Source organism: Furipterus horrens, unplaced genomic scaffold (genome assembly GCF_987537825.1).
Source record: "Furipterus horrens unplaced genomic scaffold, mFurHor1.1.pri manual_scaffold_15, whole genome shotgun sequence".
NCBI lineage: Eukaryota > Metazoa > Chordata > Mammalia > Chiroptera > Furipteridae > Furipterus > Furipterus horrens.
The window spans coordinates 10,660,106-10,681,708 of record NW_028327185.1 but is presented as its reverse complement, the minus strand read 5'-3'; the positions used below and the strand labels follow the sequence as shown (position 1 = coordinate 10,681,708).

The 21,603-nt window shown below is 34.5% G+C and overlaps 1 protein-coding gene across 4 annotated transcripts in view; it reads left to right on the top strand.

Moving 5' to 3' along the window:
* The window catches only part of LIN9 (lin-9 DREAM MuvB core complex component), a 40,945-nt gene that overhangs the window by 12,122 nt on the left and 7,220 nt on the right, over positions 1-21,603 (top strand). For all 4 annotated transcript variants that reach the window (XM_090263157.1, XM_090263158.1, XM_090263161.1 and 1 more), the window contains 7 exons: positions 7,363-7,496; positions 8,668-8,793; positions 12,102-12,259; positions 14,789-14,922; positions 16,545-16,664; positions 16,928-17,029; positions 19,977-20,057. In XM_090263157.1, coding sequence (XP_090119283.1) covers positions 7,363-7,496; positions 8,668-8,793; positions 12,102-12,259; positions 14,789-14,922; positions 16,545-16,664; positions 16,928-17,029; positions 19,977-20,057 — 855 coding nt within the window. The remainder of the gene's footprint in view (positions 1-7,362; positions 7,497-8,667; positions 8,794-12,101; positions 12,260-14,788; positions 14,923-16,544; positions 16,665-16,927; positions 17,030-19,976; positions 20,058-21,603) is intronic.

Below are 21,603 nucleotides of genomic sequence, written 5' to 3'. Positions count from 1 at the left end.
TACATGATGTGGCTTGTCCCTTACCCTCCTAATCACATGCTGTAAATTCTTGTATTCTGTCTGTATTTTCTTTTTTATTTTATCCTCACCTGAGAACATTTTTCATCACTTTTAGAGAGGGAAGGGAGAAAGGAAGGGAGAGAGAAAAAAATCAAAGTGAGAGAGGAACATTGATTGGTCGCCTCCTATCTGTGTGCAGATGAGGGTCAACCTGCAGCCTAGGAATGTGCCCTGACTGGAAATGGAACCCGCAGCCCTTGGATTACGGGATGGTGTGGGACAGTGCTCCAACCGACTGAGCCACCCCGGCCAGGGCTGTCTGTCTATTTCCTTAAAGAGCACTGTCCAAAGCTGAAAAATTATAAAAGCCAACTTCTATTGAGTTCTTAGTATGTAGCAGATCTTGTTCTAAGCACTTCTTTTGTATTACTTGGATTTACTCTTCAGCAATTCCGATGAGATAGGTTGCTATTACATTATTTCCCATTTTTGAGATGAGAAAACAGACACAGGAGTATCTTGCTCAGGATCGTAAGCTAGGAAGTGAAGGCTGATTCTAAAATATGGCAAGCATCCTGTCTCCAGAGCCCTTCTTTTTGGTGGTGGTTGTTTTAACAGCTTTATTGAGATATAATTCACATATCATGCAATTTATCTATTTAAGGTGCAAAGTTCAATGATTTTAATAGAGGCACAGAGTTGAGCAACCATCACAACCAATTTTAGAACATATTCATCACCCCAAAGAAACCCTGTACGCAAGTATAGTCACTTTCCATTTTCCATGTGTTGAGTAAACTCTTAGAAGTATAATTGCTACAGGGATATTAACATTTAAACTTTAGAAGATACTGCCAAAAAAATCTATTTGTAAAAGTTGTATTAATTTATATTTCCATTAATAGTTTGAATATATTTCTCCATACCCAACAAGTGATCTTTAATACATTTTATATCCATTGAGCCATCAATACCTCATTTAAAAATCTGGGTCAATAACTGAAAGGAAAGAAAAGTAGCACTTTTTTCTGATAATAATATTTTACAGTGATTTGGTTATTACTTACGTATAACAACTCTTGACATACAGAAAATTTTTTGCATTAAGAAGTTAATTTTTAAGTACAGTATGGTATCTTGGATTCTGGGACGGAAAAAGGACATTAGTAGAAAAACTGGAGAAATCCAGATGAAGTCTGTAGATTAATTAATGGTATTATATCAATGTTAATTTCTCAGTTTTGACAGACCTTGGTTAGGTAAGATGTCAACATAAGGGAAAGTTAGGTGAAGGCCATATGAGAACTCTGTACTATCTTTATAGCTTTTCTATATATCTACAATTTTTCCAAAATAAAAAGTTTATAATAAAAAAGTTAATTTTGACCTCCACCTACCCTCCAGATCTAATCCCTTATCTACTGGTAACCACTGTAATTAGCTTAATTATTCTTTTTGTCCTTTTCAATACTTCTAAAACTTTATATATTCACAGAAAATATCTAGTATTAATATATGTAGTTTTAAAATTACATTGATAGTTTCAATTTCATGATACTATATCATATATCATTCTGTAATTTATTTTTTTTCACTGAGAAGTCTGTTTTTGAAATCTGGCATGCTGTTTTAGATGGATGGATGGATGGAATGATAAGCAGGCCTTAATATTTCTTTCTTTTTTCTTTTTCTTTTTTTTACTGTTACACAGTATTCAGTCTTATGATACCATAATTTATTTATAAATTCTCATATTTATGGGCATTTAAGTGATTTCTAGGTTTCTACTATTACAAACACTGCTGTAGTGAACATCCCAAGCATGTCTTCATAAATTCGCAAGTGTCTTTTTCTAGGGCAGAGACCTACAATGTGGGCTTTTGAGTCACAGGTTATGCACGTTTAAACATTTTTTAGTGCCAAACTTCTCCAAAGAAAGAGTACTGGGGAATACTTTCTTCCAACAATGTATCATAGAGCCTGTTTTTCCAAATGCTTGCCAACGTAATGTATAACCAAGCATCCAGATTTTTGCTAATCTGATAATAGCATCTCACTGTTTTTTTTTTACTTTTTATCTGTAAGTAACTTTCATATATGTTTAGAAACTATTTCTTTCCTGTAAACTATCTTTTTCTATTATATTGTTGATTATTTTCTTATTAGTTTTTAAGAATTTTATGTATATTAAGATCAGCCTTTGGGCTGTTTATATTGGCTGTACTTTTTTCAGTTTGTAGTTTGTCTTTTGACTTTGTTTCTATATTTTTCACCATGCAGGATTGAGAACAATTTTAAGAGTCAAATATAACTATCTTTTCTTTCTATGACTTCTTGAGTTTATGCTCAGAAAGACCTTCTCTAGTCTAAAACATAAGTTTTAGAATTCTCTCATATTTCTTAATTCATTTTATTTTTTTAATGTTTACATCTTCAATCCATCTGGAATTTATTTTGGAGTAGGAATGAGGTAAGACTGCCACCTAATTTTTTTCCAGAGGACTACTTAGTTGTCCTGGTAACATTTACTGAGTAATCCATCATTTACACATTGATTTAATATACTGTCTGCATCACAAGGTAAATTCCTGTAAATACTTGGGATTATTTCTGGACTCTCTTTATGTCTGGTATGTCTCTATGTGCTAGTGTCGGGTTTTTTTTTCTTAAGTATTTTATTTATTTATTTTTAGAGAAGGGGAGGGAGAAAGAAAGGGAGAAAAACATCAATGTGTGGTTGCCTCTTGCGCACCTCCCCACCAGGGACCTGGCCCACAAACCCAGACTGGGAATCAAACCAGCAACCCTTTGGTTCACAGGCTGGCACTCAATCCACTGAGCCACACCAGCCAGGGCTCAAATATTTTTAATATTGCTTTGTATTTTGTTTTAATGTCTGGTAAAACAGTATTCCTTTTTTGTTTCTTTATTGGGTTTTTTTAGATTTTCCTAAGAATTCTTGCACATTTTCTTTTCCATATAAACTTTAGATTCAACCTGACTAGGAAAAATAAATCTTGATGGAAGTTTTGTTAGTATTGTACTAATATTTTAAATTAATTTATGGCATTTGACATATGTTTCATTGAGACTACCAGCCCACAAACTGGTTGTAGTTCCATCTAGTCAAGCCTTACTGTTCCTCAGTAGACTTAAAAATGTTTAACCATGTCAGTCTTGAACGTTTCTTTATTTTTTCTTTCTTTGTTTATTATTTGGGAGAACTCCCACTCTGTAACAATTTCTCCCTCTCAGACTTAAGACCCTTTATAATCTTTTAAAGGACAATGGGCGCAGGTCTCGTGCCCCTCTAGCTGCTTCAAGCTGGACGTGGTCATTGTCCGACCTACCCTTGGGTCTAGGAATCCCTAATAAGAGTGGGGGTGTGGAGGGGAGGGTGGCCTTCCCACATGGGGTTGCACATTTCTTAAGTGTATTCCTAGGTAGTTAAAGCTTCTGTTCTTGTCGTTTTTGCTATCATAAACAAGATATTTCTTCTGTTTTATTATCTAACCATTTCTCATTTATATATAGAAAAGATAGTGACGTTTTAAGATACTGATTTTTGTATTTCAGTTTTGTATTCACCCACATTATTAAATTATCTTATTATTTTAATGGTTATAGATGATTTTCTTGTGTTTTATGAGGCAGTCATATCACACACAAATAATGGTAGTTTTGTTTCTTACATTTTAAAAATTTATTAATTATTTTCAGAGAGAGGGGAAGGAAGGGAGAAAAAGAGGAAGAGAAACATCGATTGGTTGCCTCTCTCATGCCCCCAACCTGGGAACTGGCATGCAACCCAGGCATGTGCCCCAACTGGGAAACCAACCAGTGACCTTTTGGTTTGAAGGCTGGCACTCAACCCACTGAGCCACACCAGCAAGGGCACATCATTTTTAATAGAGGCATTTACTCTATAATTCCTCCAGGAATTACTTTTAGCTATATTATTTAACTTTTGGAAAATTGTATTTTTTCAGTAGTTTCCTCTATTTTTATTCTATTAAGAGTTTTTTTGCCCTGGCTGGTGTAATTCAGTGGATTGAGCACAGGCCTGTGAACCAGAAGGTTACAGGTTTGATTCCCAGTCAGGGCACATGCCTGGGTTGCAGGCCAGGTCCCCAGTTGGGGGCGTGCAAGAGGCAACCGATTGATGTATCTCTTGCACATTGATGTTTCCCTCCCTCTCTTTCTTTTTTTTTATTTTATTTGTCTGTTGTTTATGTTTGTTTTTTTTTTTTAGAGAGATGGGAAAGGAGAAAGAGAGGGAGAGAAACATCAATGTGTGGTTGCCTCTCACGCGCCCCCAACTGGGGACCTGGCGTGCAACCCAGGCATGTGCCCTGACTGGGAATCGAACCAGCAACACTTGGTTCGCAGGCTGACGCTCAATCCACTGAGCCATAGCAGCCAGGGCCTCCCTCCCTCTCTTTCTTTCTCCCTCCCTTTCCCTCTCTCTAAAAATAAAATAAAATATTTTTTAAGTTGTTTTAATAAATATTTAAATTTTTCAGATATCTTTAGTATCAGTGGAGGTGATCATATGATTTTTGTTGGTTTGATTTATTAATAATGGCAAGTTATATTAACGTTTTTTTAATACTGGATTATTTTTGCATTTTTTTCTTTGTTTATTATCCTTGGATTTTTGACATAAATTTCGGTTGGTTGTGTTGTATTCTTTTGCTGTTCTGATGGTGTTTAGCTGGTAGCATTTTTTAAAGCTTTTTAAAAATTGAGATATAATGACATAAAACATTATATTACTTTCAGGTGTGCAATATAATGATTTGATATTTGTATATATTCAGAATGATCAATAAGTCTAGGTAACATTTGTCACCACAGTTACAGATTTTTTTCTTATGAGAACTTTTAAAATTTCTCTTAACTTTTAAATTTGCAACACAGTATTGACCATAGTCATCATCCTTTGTATTGCACCCCATAACTTGTTTACTTTGTAACTGGAAGTCTCTGCCTTTTGACCTGTCTGACCCACTCACACCTCATGCCTGGGGCAGCCACCAGTCGGTTCCCTGCATCTGCCTGTTGGGACTTGTTTTTCTCTTTGTTAGTTTTTTGTTTGGTTTAGATTATACATGTAAATGAGATCACATGGTGTCTTGTCTTTCTGTGGTTGACTTATTTCACTTAACATAATACCCTCCAGGTCCATCCATGTTGTTGCAAATAGCAAGATTTCATTCTTTTTTCCTGGCGTGAGTGTGTGTGCGCGCGCGCGCGCGCGCGCGCGCGCATCTGTGTGTGTGTGTGTGTGTGTGTGTGTGTGTGTGTGTGTGTGTGTGTGTGTGTGTGTGTGTGTGTGTGTGTGTGTGTGTGTGTGTGTGTGTGTGTGTATCACATTTTCTTTATTCTCTTATCCCTGATGGACACTTAGGTTGCTTCCATGTCTTGGCTATTGTTAATAATGCTACAGTGAACGGTGGGGTGGAGGGCATATATCTTTTCAAATGGTGTTTCTTTTTCTTCTGATAAATAGCCAGCAATGGAATTGCTGGATCATATGGTAGTTCTGTTTTTAATATTTTGAGGAACCTGCATACTGTTTTCCATAGTGGCTGTACCAATTTACATTCCCACCAACAGTACACAATGGTTCCTCTTTCTCCACATCCTTATCAACACTTGTTATTTCTTGTCTTTTTAATGATAGCCATTCTAACAGGTATAAGGTGATATCTCATCATGCTTTGATTTGCGTTCCCTTGATGGTTAATGATGTGGCGCATCTTTTCATAAACCTGTTGGCCATCTGTATGTCTTCTTTGGAAAAATGTCTGTTTATATCCTGTACCCATTTTTTAAATTTTTCTTTATTTTTTTAATATTTTTATTTTTTGCTAATGAGCTATATGAATTCTTTATATATTTTGGATATTAACCTCTTAGCAAATATATAATTTGCAAATATGTTCTCCCACTTGGGAGGTTGCCTTTTAATTTTGTTTTTGGTTTTCTTTGCTGTGAAAAAGCTTTTTAGTTTGATGTAGTCCCACTTGTTAATTCTGGTTTCCGATGCCTTTGCTTTAGATGTCAAGTCCAAAAAATAATCACCAAGAGCAATGCCCAGGAGCTTACTGCCTATGTTTTCTTCTAGGAATTATAGGGTTTCAAGTTTTACATTCAGTTCTTTAACGCATATTAAGTTAGTTTTTGTGTATGGTGTAAGATAGTAATTCAGTTTCATTCTTTCGCATGTATTTTTCCAGTTTTCCCAACACCATTTATAGAAGAGACTGTCCTTTTCCCATTAAATACTCTTGGCCCCTTTGAATTAATTTATCATATGTATGGGTTTATATTTGGGCTTTCTGTTTCATTCCATTGATGTGTGTGTGTGTCTGTGTATCTGTGTGTTTGTGTGCATGTGTCAATATTATACTGTTTTGATTACTGTAGCTTTGTGATACAGTTTGAGATCAGGGAGCATGAAGCCTCCAGCTCTGTTCTTTCTCAAGATTGCTTTGGAGATTTGGGGTCTTTGTGGTTCCGTACAAATTTTAGGATTTCTTGTTCTATTTCTATGAAAATACCTTTGGAACTTTATAGAGATTATATTGAATCTCTAGATTATTTTGGGTACTGTGGACATTTTAACAATGCAGCGTGGGGCAAATGTAGGTTTCCAGTTGTGAGTATGCAAAACACAATTTATTCTTGCGTTATTATTAATTATTATATTATTTTCCATATGAACAACTGTAAACCTATTTTTGTCCCACTCTGTATTATGAACACAGAATATCTTTACAAGCATTTTTAAAATTCATAGAAATGAATGCTATTTTCTTGTATTATACTTGGGCAGATTTTCTTATCTACGTTATGTTGTCTTTATAAAAGAAGTAGTTTGGAACATATTTTTCTTCTTCAGTGAGTTGAAACAATTTAATAGCATTGGAGCTCTTGTTTGATATAGAATTCACTGGAAAACCTCTGGGCCTGTTGCTTGCTTGCATGTTTTTTCTCTCACTCTCTCTAGAGGACCAGAGCTCTTACTGCTCTCTTCCGGCCCCAGAACTCTAGGAATATTTCTCACAAGTATCTTCTCCCTGCATACCTTAATGGAAATTGTGCTGCAGCGCAAACATGATGGGGGCAAATATTTCATCTTCCTTGTCAGAATGTTATGAAACTGAAGCTTTAGCTTTGTTAGGATTAATCAGAATGTTTATTAAATAATAACAAAAATTTCATGTTGAATATTGTTGAATATTTTTGAGCACTTAACCACAGTCTACCTTTTTACAAATGCATTCAAAGTTATAGATGCTTCTTTTTACTTAATGGAACTATAATTAATCTCTCTTTTTATTTTTTATTGTATAGAAATTTACAGCAACAATGTCAACACCAGATAAGAAAGCCTCACAGAAGATTGGTTTTCGATTACGTAACCTACTTAAGCTTCCCAAAGCACATAAGTGGTGCATATATGAGTGGTTCTACTCCAATATAGATAAGTATGTGTCATGGCTTACATCATGAATATTCCTTGAACCAAAACTTAATTTTTTTCAAATGTTATAAGCTAAACCTTTTCTGTAGGTCTATTTTGATCCTATTTTGTCCTAAATTCCTTTCATTATTCCTCATTCTGGTTTGATCTCTTTCCATTTCTCATAGTTTTCTTCCCCCTTTCTTCTTTTGGGGAAGAAGTTATACATTTTAGTGAAAAATAAAATGAAAGTATAATTTCTACATTATAATTTACAAAGACTGTGAAACACAGCACCATTATTTGCAATAAATACGACTTATTTTATAAATCTTGAAATTTTAAGTGCTATATAATAGTAGAGAAATAGTTGATTCAGTAAGATTTTTAGGGAGATAGTCTTTCTGATGTGGTAGTATTTATGTACTTTAGTTACATGTAAATGTTTAAATAAAACATTAAAAAACATTAGATTTAGATAAAATCTATTCAACAACATAATTTACTGAAGAAAAATTCTAATTTTCCATCCATTCTAATCTAATCTAATCTAATCTAATCCATGCCGGTTCTTGGTGCTTGCTTTGCGGGCTACTTTTCTTTATTTCCTTTCTCTGCTTTCCAAACTAATTGCCTGCTCTGAAGCTTGTGAATTTCATGGACGGTCATATTTACATCAAGACCTTTGTGTATTATTGCTGGTTCCTGGTTACCCAAACTCACAAATAGAATTATTTGATTTTTATCCGCAGATTTTCCGTAGGTATATGAGCAAGCTCTGAGGGTGTCCTAGTATGATATGAGTTCCGGAATTCCTAATCTAACTCCCTTGAGTGCTCCAGTTTTCTAAAACTGTTTTAATCTCAATGAGGACTCCTTGATGATGGCCCTTTGGGACAGGCACTTCACAGCCAGCATTGTTTATCCTCACCAGATACAGGGCCAGTGCCAGGATAACTCCTGGAGGATGCACTCCTGTAGGAGACGTAACAAAAATCAGCGTCTCCTACCTCTCAAGCACAGATAGTGATTTAATTTAGCTTTAGCACTTTGAATGTGTACCTATTGTGTATGTTTTGGGTAGAAGGGAAAAGTTGGCCTTTTGTGATTAGTTTGATGTTGAAAATAGAAATGCATACTTTAAATTTCATGTCTCATTGTATATTAACGATTAAAATACCATTTTTATTTTATAGACCACTCTTTGAAGGTGATAATGATTTCTGTGTATGTCTAAAGGAATCTTTTCCTAATTTGAAAACGAGAAAATTAACAAGAGTAGAATGGGGAAAAATCAGGCGGCTCATGGGAAAACCACGGAGGTAATAATCTTTTTGTTTAAAATAAAATCAATTAGTTGGTGGTGTCATTACTACATTGATTTTTTTTTTAATCTTCAAGAGGACTGGTACTAAAATATAAGTTTTCAGAATAATTAATTATATGTTAAATATATTCTATTAACCAACTTTAAAGTAAGGGCTTTTTATACTTACACATCCTGTAATTAAATGTGCAATTTCAGTTTTGTTCACATCACAGGCTTTGAATATAATTTTGTTATATGTAATTATACTTCACTGTGTTCCAAAAAATATTTCAGAATGCACCAAAACGTATTTAATGAAGCTATAAGGTTACATGTACATTGTTATTATCTTTTGTGAAACTTTCTGTCACTCTAAGAGCCTTCCCACAAGTGCATATTTTTATTTTATATACAAGTGAATCTATCTTAATATGTTACTTTCTGAAAATTACTTTTCATGTGAAATGACTTTTCCTTTTCCAGTGTTATCCTGTTTTCTAACACACCACACAACATATATTACTTTTGAGTGGAATCTTGAAATATATTAGAAGAATTAGATCATTGGTATTCATATTATGTCCACTTGCCTACTAAAAAGCATGTGTAAGATATTTTTTTATTTTAAATGGTGGGAAAATTCAAGGAAGGCCTAGAAATAATAGTTACTTGTACAAGTAGAAATGGAAATTAGTTTTAATGATTTCTGGAGATACTGATGAAATGCAAGTATAAATTTTAATTGAACTGGTAAATTTTCTTTTATCCTTTGTGTTTAAACACGATCTTGCTTGAAAAATAAAAATGAAAATTTAAAAGACCCTTAAATGAAAAAGAAAAGATGATCTTGCTGATGATGTTTTTAATATTTCCCTCATTTACAATAACAAAATTAATATGTGATGTGTTAGTGTGTTTCATACTGGTAATTACAGGCCTTGGTAATTACTTTAGGCAATTTTGGGAAGCTTTGCTGTGAATTGCATGTTTCAGCAAGTTGAGCTACATTATTTCTAATTATTGTCCATCAGAATGGGATATCAGTCACTTTATTTTATGGTTGTGCTAGAATTTTGCAGTTTGTATAAGAGTATCATATTTCTCCTGTTAATGTTTTCTTAATTATCTTACCATAACATTGCTTAATCTTATAGTTCTTTACTTTATCAAGACTAATTAACAACAGTTAAAGTCTTTATTTTCAAAAGAAATTTGTAGTTTTTACTTTCTCTGAGGGAGTTTAGGTACAGTACAAATTATTGATACAATAAACTTTTCAAAATATCCTTAAAAAAAAAAATTTAGCCCTGGCTGGTGTGGCTCAGTGGATTGAGTGCTGGCCTGCGAACCAAAGGGTCACTGGCTTGATTCCCAGTCAGGGCACATGCCTCGGTTGCGGGCCAGGTTCCCAGTTGGGGGCGTGTGAGAGTCAACCACACACTAATGTTTCTCTCCCTCTCTTCTCTCTCCCTTCCCCTCTCTCTAAAAGTAAATAAATAAATAAAATATATATTTTTCAATGTTTAAATTTTTTAGAGCACATTTAGGTTCCCAAGAAAATTGAGAGGAAGGGTACAGAGATTTCCCATGTACTCCCTTGCCTTCACACGGGCATAGCCTCCTCAGTTATCAACATCCTTCACCTCCGTGGTACAAAATCACCCAGGGTCCATAGTTTACATTAGGGCTCACCCTTGGTGTTGTGCATTCTGCTGGTTTTGACGAACATCTAATGGCATATACCCACCATTGTAACATCATACAGAGTACAGTCACTGCCCTAAAGGTGTATTTAAGGTCGCTGTGTATCTTTTCATGGCTGGATAGCACGTTCTTTCGGCACCGAATAGTATTTCATTATTCAGATGTGCCGTTCACCTGCTGAGGGGCATCTCAGTCACTTCCAAGTTTCGACAATTAGGAATGAAGCTGCTGTAGACGTCCACGTGCCGATTTTAGTGGGGACATACCTTCTTAGCTCGCCTATGTAGATACCAAGGAATGTGATTGCTAGATCATATGATAAGAGTATGTCTGGTTTTGGAAGACACCACCAAACTGTCTTTCAGAGTGGCTGTACCAGCTTGCATTCCCACCAGCAATGGATGAGAGTTCTCCCTGCTCCACATCCTTGTCAGCATTTGGTGTTGTCAGTGTTTCAGATTTTGGCCATTCAAATAAGTATGTAGTGATGTCTCGTTGCATTTGCGTCTCCCGGACATATGACGTGGAACACCTTTTCATATGCTTAATTGTCTTTTATATCTTCTTTGGTGATATTTGGCTTCTTTGGTTTCTTAAAAGGTTAAACATACACTGGCCATGTGACCCAATCGTTTTATTCCTAGGTATTCACTTAAGAGAAATTAAAGTATATGTTTATACAAAAACCAGTGCACAAATGTTCATATCAACATTTTTGTAATAACCCGAAACTGGAAGCAACCCAAAGAGGCAGCAACAGGTGAATGGATAAACCAGTTGTGATGCATCCATAGAACAGAATACTATCTTCCAGTAAAAAGGAACGAACCACTGATACATGACAGCATGGATGGCTTAGAATAACTATGTTGACTGAAAGAAGCCTGACAGAAGAGTACATACTAGATGACCCATTTATATAAAATTTCAGAAGATAGAAATGATAATGACAGAAAGCAACTCAGTGATCGCTTGGGAAGGGGGAGTATGGAAGTGGCAGGAACGCAAAGTAGGAAAAATAAAGTGGCGCAGGGGAACTTTTAGGAGTAATTGATGTCTTCACATTACATTGTCTCGACTGGTGATGGTTTGATGGAGATATACTTTGTAGTATGAAACCTATGTTAAATACCTTTGGTTTGTCAGAGAATTTGAAAATAGAAGTAAGACAAACCCCTAAAGAGTAAATTCAGTATTCATACTTCAAGACAGGAAGAATATTTACAAGTTTACACAGTGGCATGTTTTATCTTTAATTCCTGTATTAGTATGCTCACTGGGTGATAGGGAAAATGTCATGTTTTTCTGAATGGAATATTATAATTGAACTTTGACCTGGGATCCAGCTGCAGTTTTGTCACAGGATGTAAATAAATCCTTCTGCTTTACAGGAAGGAATAATCTAGACTTGCTTATATATATCTGAGTTTTGCAAGGCCCTATTTTTTAAAAGATGTAAAAAGTAACTTACTTTGGAAGGAAATGATTATTTCTAAAAATTCATTTTTAAATACAGTACTCGAAAGAATGAGAGGAAGAAAGAGAACAATGAGATGAATGGTCTGATGTGAAGTTTTTGTACAGGATAGTTATTTTGTATTATTTTTATAATTCTAGATGTTCTTCTGCATTTTTTGAGGAAGAGAGATCAGCATTAAAACAGAAACGGCAGAAAATCCGGCTCTTACAACAAAAGAAGGTTGCAGATCTTTCACAATTCAAAGATCTCCCAGATGAGATTCCTTTGCCCCTGGTTATTGGAACCAAAGTTACAGGTTAGTGAAGATAAGCTTATTAATATTGTGGCTTGTAATTTTTCTCTAAAATAACTTCTATTAGAGAAATAGCTTTTACATTTAGAAAGCTTAAACTGTAGTACTACAGTAATATACTGTAGACTAATGCTTCTTCATCTGTGAATTGTTAAATTTTAAAATTTTATTCTATGTTTTTATTCTTTTCTAAGCAGTCTTTTCTGGGTAGTCCATAAACACCATTGTTATGATTCTTGGGGCTAGAAATAGTCCATTTCTAATGACTCAGTAAAACTAAACTATTCACTAGGTAATTGACTCAAAACTTTGTAAGGGTATAAATTTTGTCAATTTATAGATGTGATTTTGTATATTCCCTTCAATTACAACATGGAGGGGAAGTACCATCAAAGCCAAGTTTAAGTTAATCTTCAAGAATTTGGTAAACTAAAATTGCAACTTACATGGTACAAGAAATAGCAATAGCAAGGTTTTAAGTGAATTGGTAGATTAGTAATTCTACTGAAAGGATTTGAGAAGTGGTTGGATTAATCAGGAATGTTTTCTGGGGGAAAGGGAGCCTTAGCTTTCACTTTTTACCAGACTCTCTTAGGTATTCCCCACCCTTCCACATAGTTTTTCAGTTAGCCAGGGATTTATGGAGAGCTTACATCAGCCCTTTTATGGCTCTCTAGTTTCCAGGATCTCCCTGCTAAATTTTTGGCTATTCTGCTGTTCACCTCAGCCAGGACTACTCTGTGGGCTTACAAAAGTTGTGGGTTTTTCTTATTCTTTCCTGACTGAGTTCATCACTTAACTGGCAAAGGCATAGGAGTTTACCCACTGGTCCACATCTAATCTACCCGCTGTGGCAACGCGCTGCTGGTTTTCATGACCAGCTTTTACACTAGTAAAACCATTCTTACCAGCCGAGTGGGTATTGATAGAGGGCTGTGAAGAGCCTCATGCTAAAAGGCCACTGACTTCCCCTGACCTGAAGCTCTAGCGTTTCTAAACTGTTTTCTGCACTTGATCCATCTCCGGTACCCTGAAATGACTGTCTTTTGACAATCTTGTTCGGGTTTATACTGGTCTTTCACAGAGAAGAATCAAAAAACTCTTCATGCTGCTATAACTGGAAGTCCTCTTCTATATTTATGTTTGTTTATTCTACTTTATTATTGTATCTTCTATATACCTGTTTACTTTTCCCTTAACTGATCTGTCAAAGACTGAGAATATTTTAGGCTCCTACAATTTTTTTTTTCAATCAGTTGATTCTTTTAAACAGTTTTACATCGAATATTTGTGTTCTGTTAAAATGAGATGGTGTATTGTACTTTTTATCCATATAAAATGTGTCACTTTGTCTAGTTTAATCCTATTATTATGTTTTTCTCTCATGTTGGGTATTTGCTTGGATTTTCCTGAGGTTATTTCAGACTGGATTTAAAGAATAGTGACGCAAAAATTCATCTGTGTGAAGGATCCCCAAGTTTGGTGATTCACTGGGAAGACTGCTCAACACTCATGGCCTTGACTTATTACAGAGAAGGATACAAAGCAAAATCAGCAAAGGGAGAAGGTGCATAGGGCAAAGGTTCAGAGGAAACTCGCTCAGGCTTCCAAGGATCCCCTTTCCATAGTGTCACACACGACTTGCTTGTTACCTACAGCAACAAGTAGTAATAACACTGGAGGTGTTGTCTGCCAAAGTGACTTGTTAGAGATCCAGTACCCAAGGTTTTTATTGGGCTGGTCACATAGGCTCGCTTGCAGAGCACGTACTGGAATCCCAGGCCCCTGAAGGACAGCAGGTATACCGCATAAACCACACCATTTCCACAAACAGTCCAGGCCCAGGAAACCATCTTTGTTCCCAGATGCTGCCCGTGGAGTCAGGCCTTTCCAAGGATAGCGGTCTCAGGCCTACTATATCCATTGTTTTCTTCACAATATCCTTGTCTTTTTTTTTTTTTTTTTTTAGTTGAACTGCACCTGTCATTTCATTCTTTAGCATAATGACCAAAGTTCTGTTCTTGTCTTTTTTTTTTTTTTGCAATTCAGAATTTAAAGCAATGATGTAAAATTATTTTCTTGCGGTGTGGCTCAGTGGATTGAGCGCTGGCCTGCAAACCGAAGGGTGGCAGTTGAATTCCCAGGCAGGGCACATGCCTGGGTTTTGGACCAGGTCCCCAGTTTGGGGCACGTGAGAGGCAACCGATTAATGTATCTCTCAGAAATTGATGTTTTTCTTTCTCTTTTCTCCCTCCCTTCCCCTCTCTCTCAAAATTAATTAATTTTAAAAAATATAAAAATATTTTCTTTTTAGATTAGTAGATTTCATTTATCAAAATAAAGATTGTCATTTATAGTTTTGTTTTTCAAAAAATTTTTGTTTCTCTAAACTGAAAATAAAGTTCGTACTGTTTTTTGAATCTATAATAGACCACAGTACTATACTTTCTACATTTTAAATTACATGTTTTATAATTGACAGTTCTTTTTAACTTCTAAACATCATAATGCCTTTTTTGGTTATTTTCTCAGCACGATTACGTGGTGTTCATGATGGTCTGTTCACTGGACAAATAGCTGCTGTGGATACTTATAATGCTACTTATAGAGTAACTTTTGATAGAGCAGGGCTTGGAACCCATACTATTCCTGACTATGAAGTTCTTGTAAGTACTTCATATACATTTGTATATTATGCCTATTAAATGTGGTGTATAGAATTTTGTTAGAGATTGTGTTGTATGATAGAATTAAGATTTCAGGTCACAGAGGAAAAGATCCTTAGGGCTTCTAACTCAGGTCTTCCACATTTTTGAGAATTGAGCATTTCTCTGTTGTACCTTAACCAATAGCACCTCAGTATGACAGAACCAGTCACTCCTGGTCATTCTCGGGGAATAAGCTACACGTTTTTATTCCAGCTGTGTCATTATAGTTCTCTTGCAAAATGATTTTTAAAGTATGAAGTAACGTCTTGCACTTTTAACATTTGCTCTCCTGTTTTATCCTCAGAATTCTATAAGATAGGTGTTAATTACCTTATGCATGATTAAACTGAGACATTAGTCATTACAAATTACTGTAAGTAATCCAGGAAGGCTCTAGAGCTGGTTTCCGGATGGGTTAGACTAGACTTCAGATCTTTTGAATTTCTTATACAGTCCATTAAACTACTGGGCCATTAATTATTTCATGATCATGATTGACTTAGCAAAGTAATGAAAATTATACACCTTTCTAATAAATTAAAATAGTTTTAAGAACTAATAAATTATGCAATCTAACAAAGTTTTTAAAAAGTAAATATTGAGTTTATTATAACAAAGTTATTTGCCTCTAAGCATTACAAAAATTAAATTGTTCACCTTTAGCCTCCCTTTTTCATTTCTTTGTTATAAACTTGATTTTTAATGTTTATGAACTTAAAATTAAAAATCAAAATTTCTTTATCTCCTTAAGGCAAAAATAGGAGACTCTTCCTTTGAGATGTACTTCTCAAAAACTGACTCTGTTCATTGTTAGGGTTTCTTTATCAAACATAATCTTTAGAGAAGACAAATAATAGAAAGAAAATTTAGACTAAATATAGATCAAAGTACACAACCTTAAGTTTTTTCATTAAAGGGTGAAATCTTTCAACCTCACTTGTCAAAAAAAAAGAAAAATTGTCCCTGACTGGTGTGGCTCAGTGAGTTGGGCATCGTCCGCAAACTGAACGAACGGTTGCTGGTTCGATGCCTCCTCGGGGCACAGGCCTGGGCGGCGAGCCCGGTCCCCAGTTGGGGGCGTGCAAGAGGCAAGATGTTTCTCTCCCTCTCTTTCTTTCTCCCTCCCTTCCCCTTTCTCTAAAATAAATAAATACAATTTTTTTTTTTTTTTTAAAGAAGACTGCTTTCTGTTTCATCAATGTAATTTCCTTTATGAGATCACCTAAATATTTCTCTCTGGCCAGATAATTCACTTTAATTATAGTAGGTATCATTGAGGTAGTCTAACACATGGACAACCAAGGGTAGCCATAGAACACTTTCATATTCAATATTAATCTTTGATCCACTGTTTTGATCTTTTTGTCTTTTTCTTTTCTTAATTCTCTCTCTCTTGAGGGTTCAATCTTTCGGTAGCAAAATAGTATTTTCATACTCTGACTTAAGCCTAGCCCTTTGATCTTTGTAGGATACTGTATTCTCTACTAAATCATAGCATATGAGCTGGTGTATATTATGCAGAAATATATAATGATTTACAAAGTTCTGCAAGTCTTGTGGACTTTTCTCTTTTCCCAAAGAGTAATGAGCCCCATGAGACAATGCCAATTGCTGCCTTTGGACAAAAACAGCGGCCTTCTCGATTTTTAATGACTCCACCACGGTTACATTATACTCCTCTTCTCCCGGCACCAACCACGGTAACATTTTTTAAATGTCATCAGTAATTTAAATGATTATTATGAATGTGAACTATGTTTTTATGAAATATATATCTATTATAGCAACTTTAGTATTTTGAGTTGTCAGATTTTAAATAAAATAAATAGTTGCTCCAACTCTGGAAATTTTTTTGTAGGATTTTTAATTAATAGTAATTATAGTAGAATTTACTCTTCATCTAAATATAAGAATCTTCCTTTTGAACAGTCAGTGATGAAATGATTCCTTTTTGTACCCATAGGACAATGACCCTTTGTTAGGACAGTCGCCTTGGAGAAGTAAGATTTCAGGCTCTGACACGGAAACATTGGGCGGTTTTCCAATAGAATTCCTTATTCAAGTGGTAAGAACTTTTCTGACTCTCCTGACTGTCCATTAAAAAACCGTGTTTTTGTGTTATTGAAGTTGAAATTTTTCCTAGGACCAAATATTTAAATATTTTTTTATCATTGCATTGGTTTTAAGAACTTTGCTATTTCCATCAAAGCTTAAAAATAAAAGTTTACAGCCAAAAAAGAGTTAGAGGGGGGTTTTTGTTGTCTTTTGCTGGGTTTGGTTCCTATTATCTTGTTATGTTAAGGACTCTCACATTCTGGTCTATGCTCTGTGAAACTAAATGGTAAGCTGTTAATAACTTGTATAAGTACAAAGCTTTCATTTATCAATCTCAGTGCATCTTGCCGTTATCAGTCAACTGAACAGTTGCGATGAGTTGGTTAGCTCCTTGGTTAGGAGGACTGTCTTTCTGAGACTAGAAGTAGCTATTCACTAAGAGATCTAAGCCTAAACTGAAACAAGTGTCGAAGTATTATGTAGAACAGTTTTCCTAAATAGCCTGACTCTTAAGAATGTAATGAGTCATTTATTTTGAAAATTAGGTTAAATTATTTAGTTTGAATCATAGTCTATATATTTAATTTCTTTTTCTTTTTGAAAAGAAAAACTAAAAAAGAAAAGAAAAACTACTTTGGCTTGAGATAATCTTTATAAATAAAAAGCTTATATGTGTTATGTTATATAGCATAATCCATTAAAATATCAGTGTTACCTTTTGCAATTGATGTTATTTTGAGGAAAAGTCTTGTCATTTGTGTACATGTATATAGCATTTTGTATTTCTCAATCATATGTTGTTAAATTTCCTTGCAATATAGAATTATGCCTCTTGGCTTCCAAAGGTAAATATTCTTATATGAAAAGTTTAAGTTATGAAAAGAGCCAAAGGTTATGCTTTTCACAAATAGAACACTTGTTCACTTGTTTTTTGAAGACATGCTTTCTTTAAATGGTGATAGAGAAAACAAAGCTGATTGATTGATTCACCAGCAGAGGGAGCCAGAAACTGAGTACCACTGGACCACTTCTAAAGCACTGATACTTTTAGCGATGCTTAGATGTTTGACTTCAGTGCTTAATTTCTTCAGTGCATAATCTGCACATGTTAAGCCTAATTAAAACACTACTTTCATGATTATTTTAAGCTATTTGAGAGGTAAAAATAAAAGGCCTTTTATCTTTTGTCATGTAAAGTTTTATGAAACACAGGTTTACTCTTGTAAATTTTAGCTTTGAAGTAGATGGACATGTTTTTAATTTTTCTGTTTCTAATATTTTTTCTTATAACAAAATAAACATTAAAAATTTTTGCAAGTTTTATTATTCATAGTTTACAATGAATTTTCTTTTTGAGGGAACTTTATTCCTGGGGTTAGGGATTTGGAAGAATATAAAATGATTGATCCACTTTCTTATAGAGAACTCAGTTTTGAAAAAAATTAAAAGAAAACAGTGATTTTCTATCAAAAACAAATAAGCAACACAAAACTAAAACAAACAAAAAAGGAGAGAGACTTTTGCCTTCCTCCCATCTTTTAATGCTTCCAACTCCAAAAAAAAAATCACAGAAATTTCCATAGAAGCTCAGCAACTTAGAGAAGGGAGACCAGTCCAGAGCCCTGGACCTACTGAGCAGTAAATAAAGGCCTGTGTGAACAAGCATGTAACATATCTCACCAGGCCAATTTTTAAGAAGTTTTTGTATCAATAATTTAAAGTACATAAAAGCAGACAGAATTGTATTATGCACTTCTACATACCCAGCACTGGCTATAACAGTTATTAACAACTCCTGGCTAAATTCAATAAGAATATATTTTAACAAACAGACTCCTGGCCTGTCCTGATTCACCTTTACTCCCACCTACTTTCTCCTTTTCTGTGTTGTTTGGAAGCAAATACTAGACATTGTATTATTTATCTGTAAATATTTTGTTATGTATCACTAAGAGATAAGGACTCTTATTTTTTAAAGAAACATAACTATAATATATAATATACCACTGTTACATCTAAAAAGTTAACAAAAATATCTTAGTAGTATCAGATATCCATTTGGCATTTAAATTTTTCACTTGTCCCTCAAATGTTGGATGCTTTGTTTCCCTATACAATTTATTTGTTAAAGAAACTGGATTATTTGTTCATAGAGTCTCCCATACTCTGGATTTTGCTGACTGAATTCTTCTGGTATCATTCAACATGGTCTTCTGTTTTTTGTATTTTATGTAAATTGCTCATTGGATACAGAGTTTTGATTAGATTTGGGTTTTTTATTTGGTTGGTTTACTTGTTTTTATTTGACTACTTTTATAGGTGGTTATGTGTTGTGTAGAAGACGTACTGTTTTATTTCTTTCTTTAATATTATGTTAGCTGTCACTGTTAATCAATGCCTAGATCCATCGTTTATTAGGATTGTAAAATGATGCTATTCTCATTCTATCATACTTTCTTCATTATTAGTTGAAAGAATTCTATAAAGAAAAATTTCCCCTAATCTATTATTTGGTTACCTAATGGTTTAGTTTGTATAGAATAGGCAGGATAAATGCTCTATCCTTTCTCTTTGTTTTTCAGTTTATAAAATAATGACTTTAGTCACTAGCATTCTCTAACAGTGGTTAATTTTTTTAAAGTATCGATATGAACTCATGGATTTTAACATATTTGTACTTCAGTCCATTGCAGTTATTATTCTTATTGGTCCACAAATTGTCCCATTTGTTCAGGTATACTCTTTATTCCTTTTGACATGTCCTGGTTGCAGTGGATTTTAAATAATATTTTCTTGTTAGCCAATCAGATTTAGAAAATAAAAAGCCTGTGCTGTATTTGTATTGAAACACTAAAATCTACTACTAAACTATCTTAGTGATAAGTTGGAAATTTGATGTCTAATTAATATACTTAAATGCCTGTATTTGTTCCAAAACATCTCTTCTTTCTCTATAGACCAAATTATCAAAAATACTTATGATTAAAAAGGAACATATCAAGAAATTAAGGGAAATGAATACAGACGCAGAAAAGTTGGTAAGGTTTTTCTTTTATCTTTGCTTGTCAAATTTTAAAATGGTAAGGACTTCTATATTTAAGGATTTTAAAATATTTTATGGCAGAAAACCTTGAGATAAATGTCATTTTTAAATCCTCATTTGATATCACTGTCTCTTGTTACATTTAACACATGGTAAGTAGATTAGCAATTTAGTACAGCTCATTAACCCACACCTCATTCTGCCCTTGACTATATAGTTGAATAGGGTTAATGGCTAGATTAGGTTCTTTGATAGTTTGTATGAGTATAGAACCCCAAGCATTGGTCCCTCTGACTAAGGGAGTCATATTAACAGATGTTGTTAAAGTGATTCATAATAAATAAATCAGGAAATATATAAGTTGGCACCTTCAGGTTATTTTGACAGTTTATGTCCTATTTTATTAGGCTATTGAGTCCATTTTATTCATGAGAGATTTATCGAATTGGGATTTTTAAATGTAGAAAATATTTACTAAGAAAGTTTTTGAGATGATTGTGTTTTGTTTTATTTATCTTTTATTGAACTTCTTGGGGTGACATTGATTAATAAAATTATATAGGTTTCAGGTTGAACTGTATTGAAAGTCATAACTTGCTTATGGATTTATAGGATGATGAATAGATTTCATCGCAAGTACCATCTCCGATAGATTGAAAACGACTGCGTGGAAATGTGACAGTAAGGGAGAACTCAGTGACTGGACGAGGGGTCAGAGTGTTGTAGCTAATTACCCATGTCTGTGTAAGTGTAGGACTAGGCAGGGGTAGCATTAGTCCTCTCTGGTATGGAATTGTATTAGGGGTAGCTGGGCAGGTAGGTACATAACTGAATGAGGAGCGATCAGTCCTCTTTTAGGGTTACAGAATTTTTAAAATCTGAACATGACTTTGAATTACCTAATTCAAATCTATCATTTTATGGAATTGGAAACTGAAGACCAAGAATGTTACGAGGTTTTAGTCTAACATCATACTGCTACGTACAGATGCCAGGACAGGCTTCGTGGTCCCTGTTTATCTCATTTAGGCACGTTATGAAATTGTCAGATGAATAGGCTGTCAAAGATTGAAAAATTTAGCTGTAACATAGTGACATTATATATTCTAAACATTAAAATGCATGTGTTTGCTTCTTTCCTAATGGACTTTAACTGGACTTTAATTCTTATCCATCAGTTCTGTTTCTTTTTATTCTTTGCTCCCCAGTTACATTTTCCCTGATTAATTTTATTATCTTTTCCATCTTCATACATTTCACTTTCAAATCACTAGCGAGGACTTCACCCACTGGCCAGGTTCCATGCCTTAAAGTATTGGTCTTGCCTTGGCTTGGTTAGTGTTACCTGCTCTTTTTTTTAAAGATTTTATTTATTTTCAGAGAGAGGGGGAGAGAGGGAGAAAGAAAGGGAGAGAAACATCAGTCAGTTGCCTCTCACACGCCCCCAGCCACAGACCTGGCCACGACCCAGGCATGTGCCCTGACTGGGAATCAATAGGCAACCTTTTGGTTCACAGACCGGTGCTCAGTCCACTGAGCCA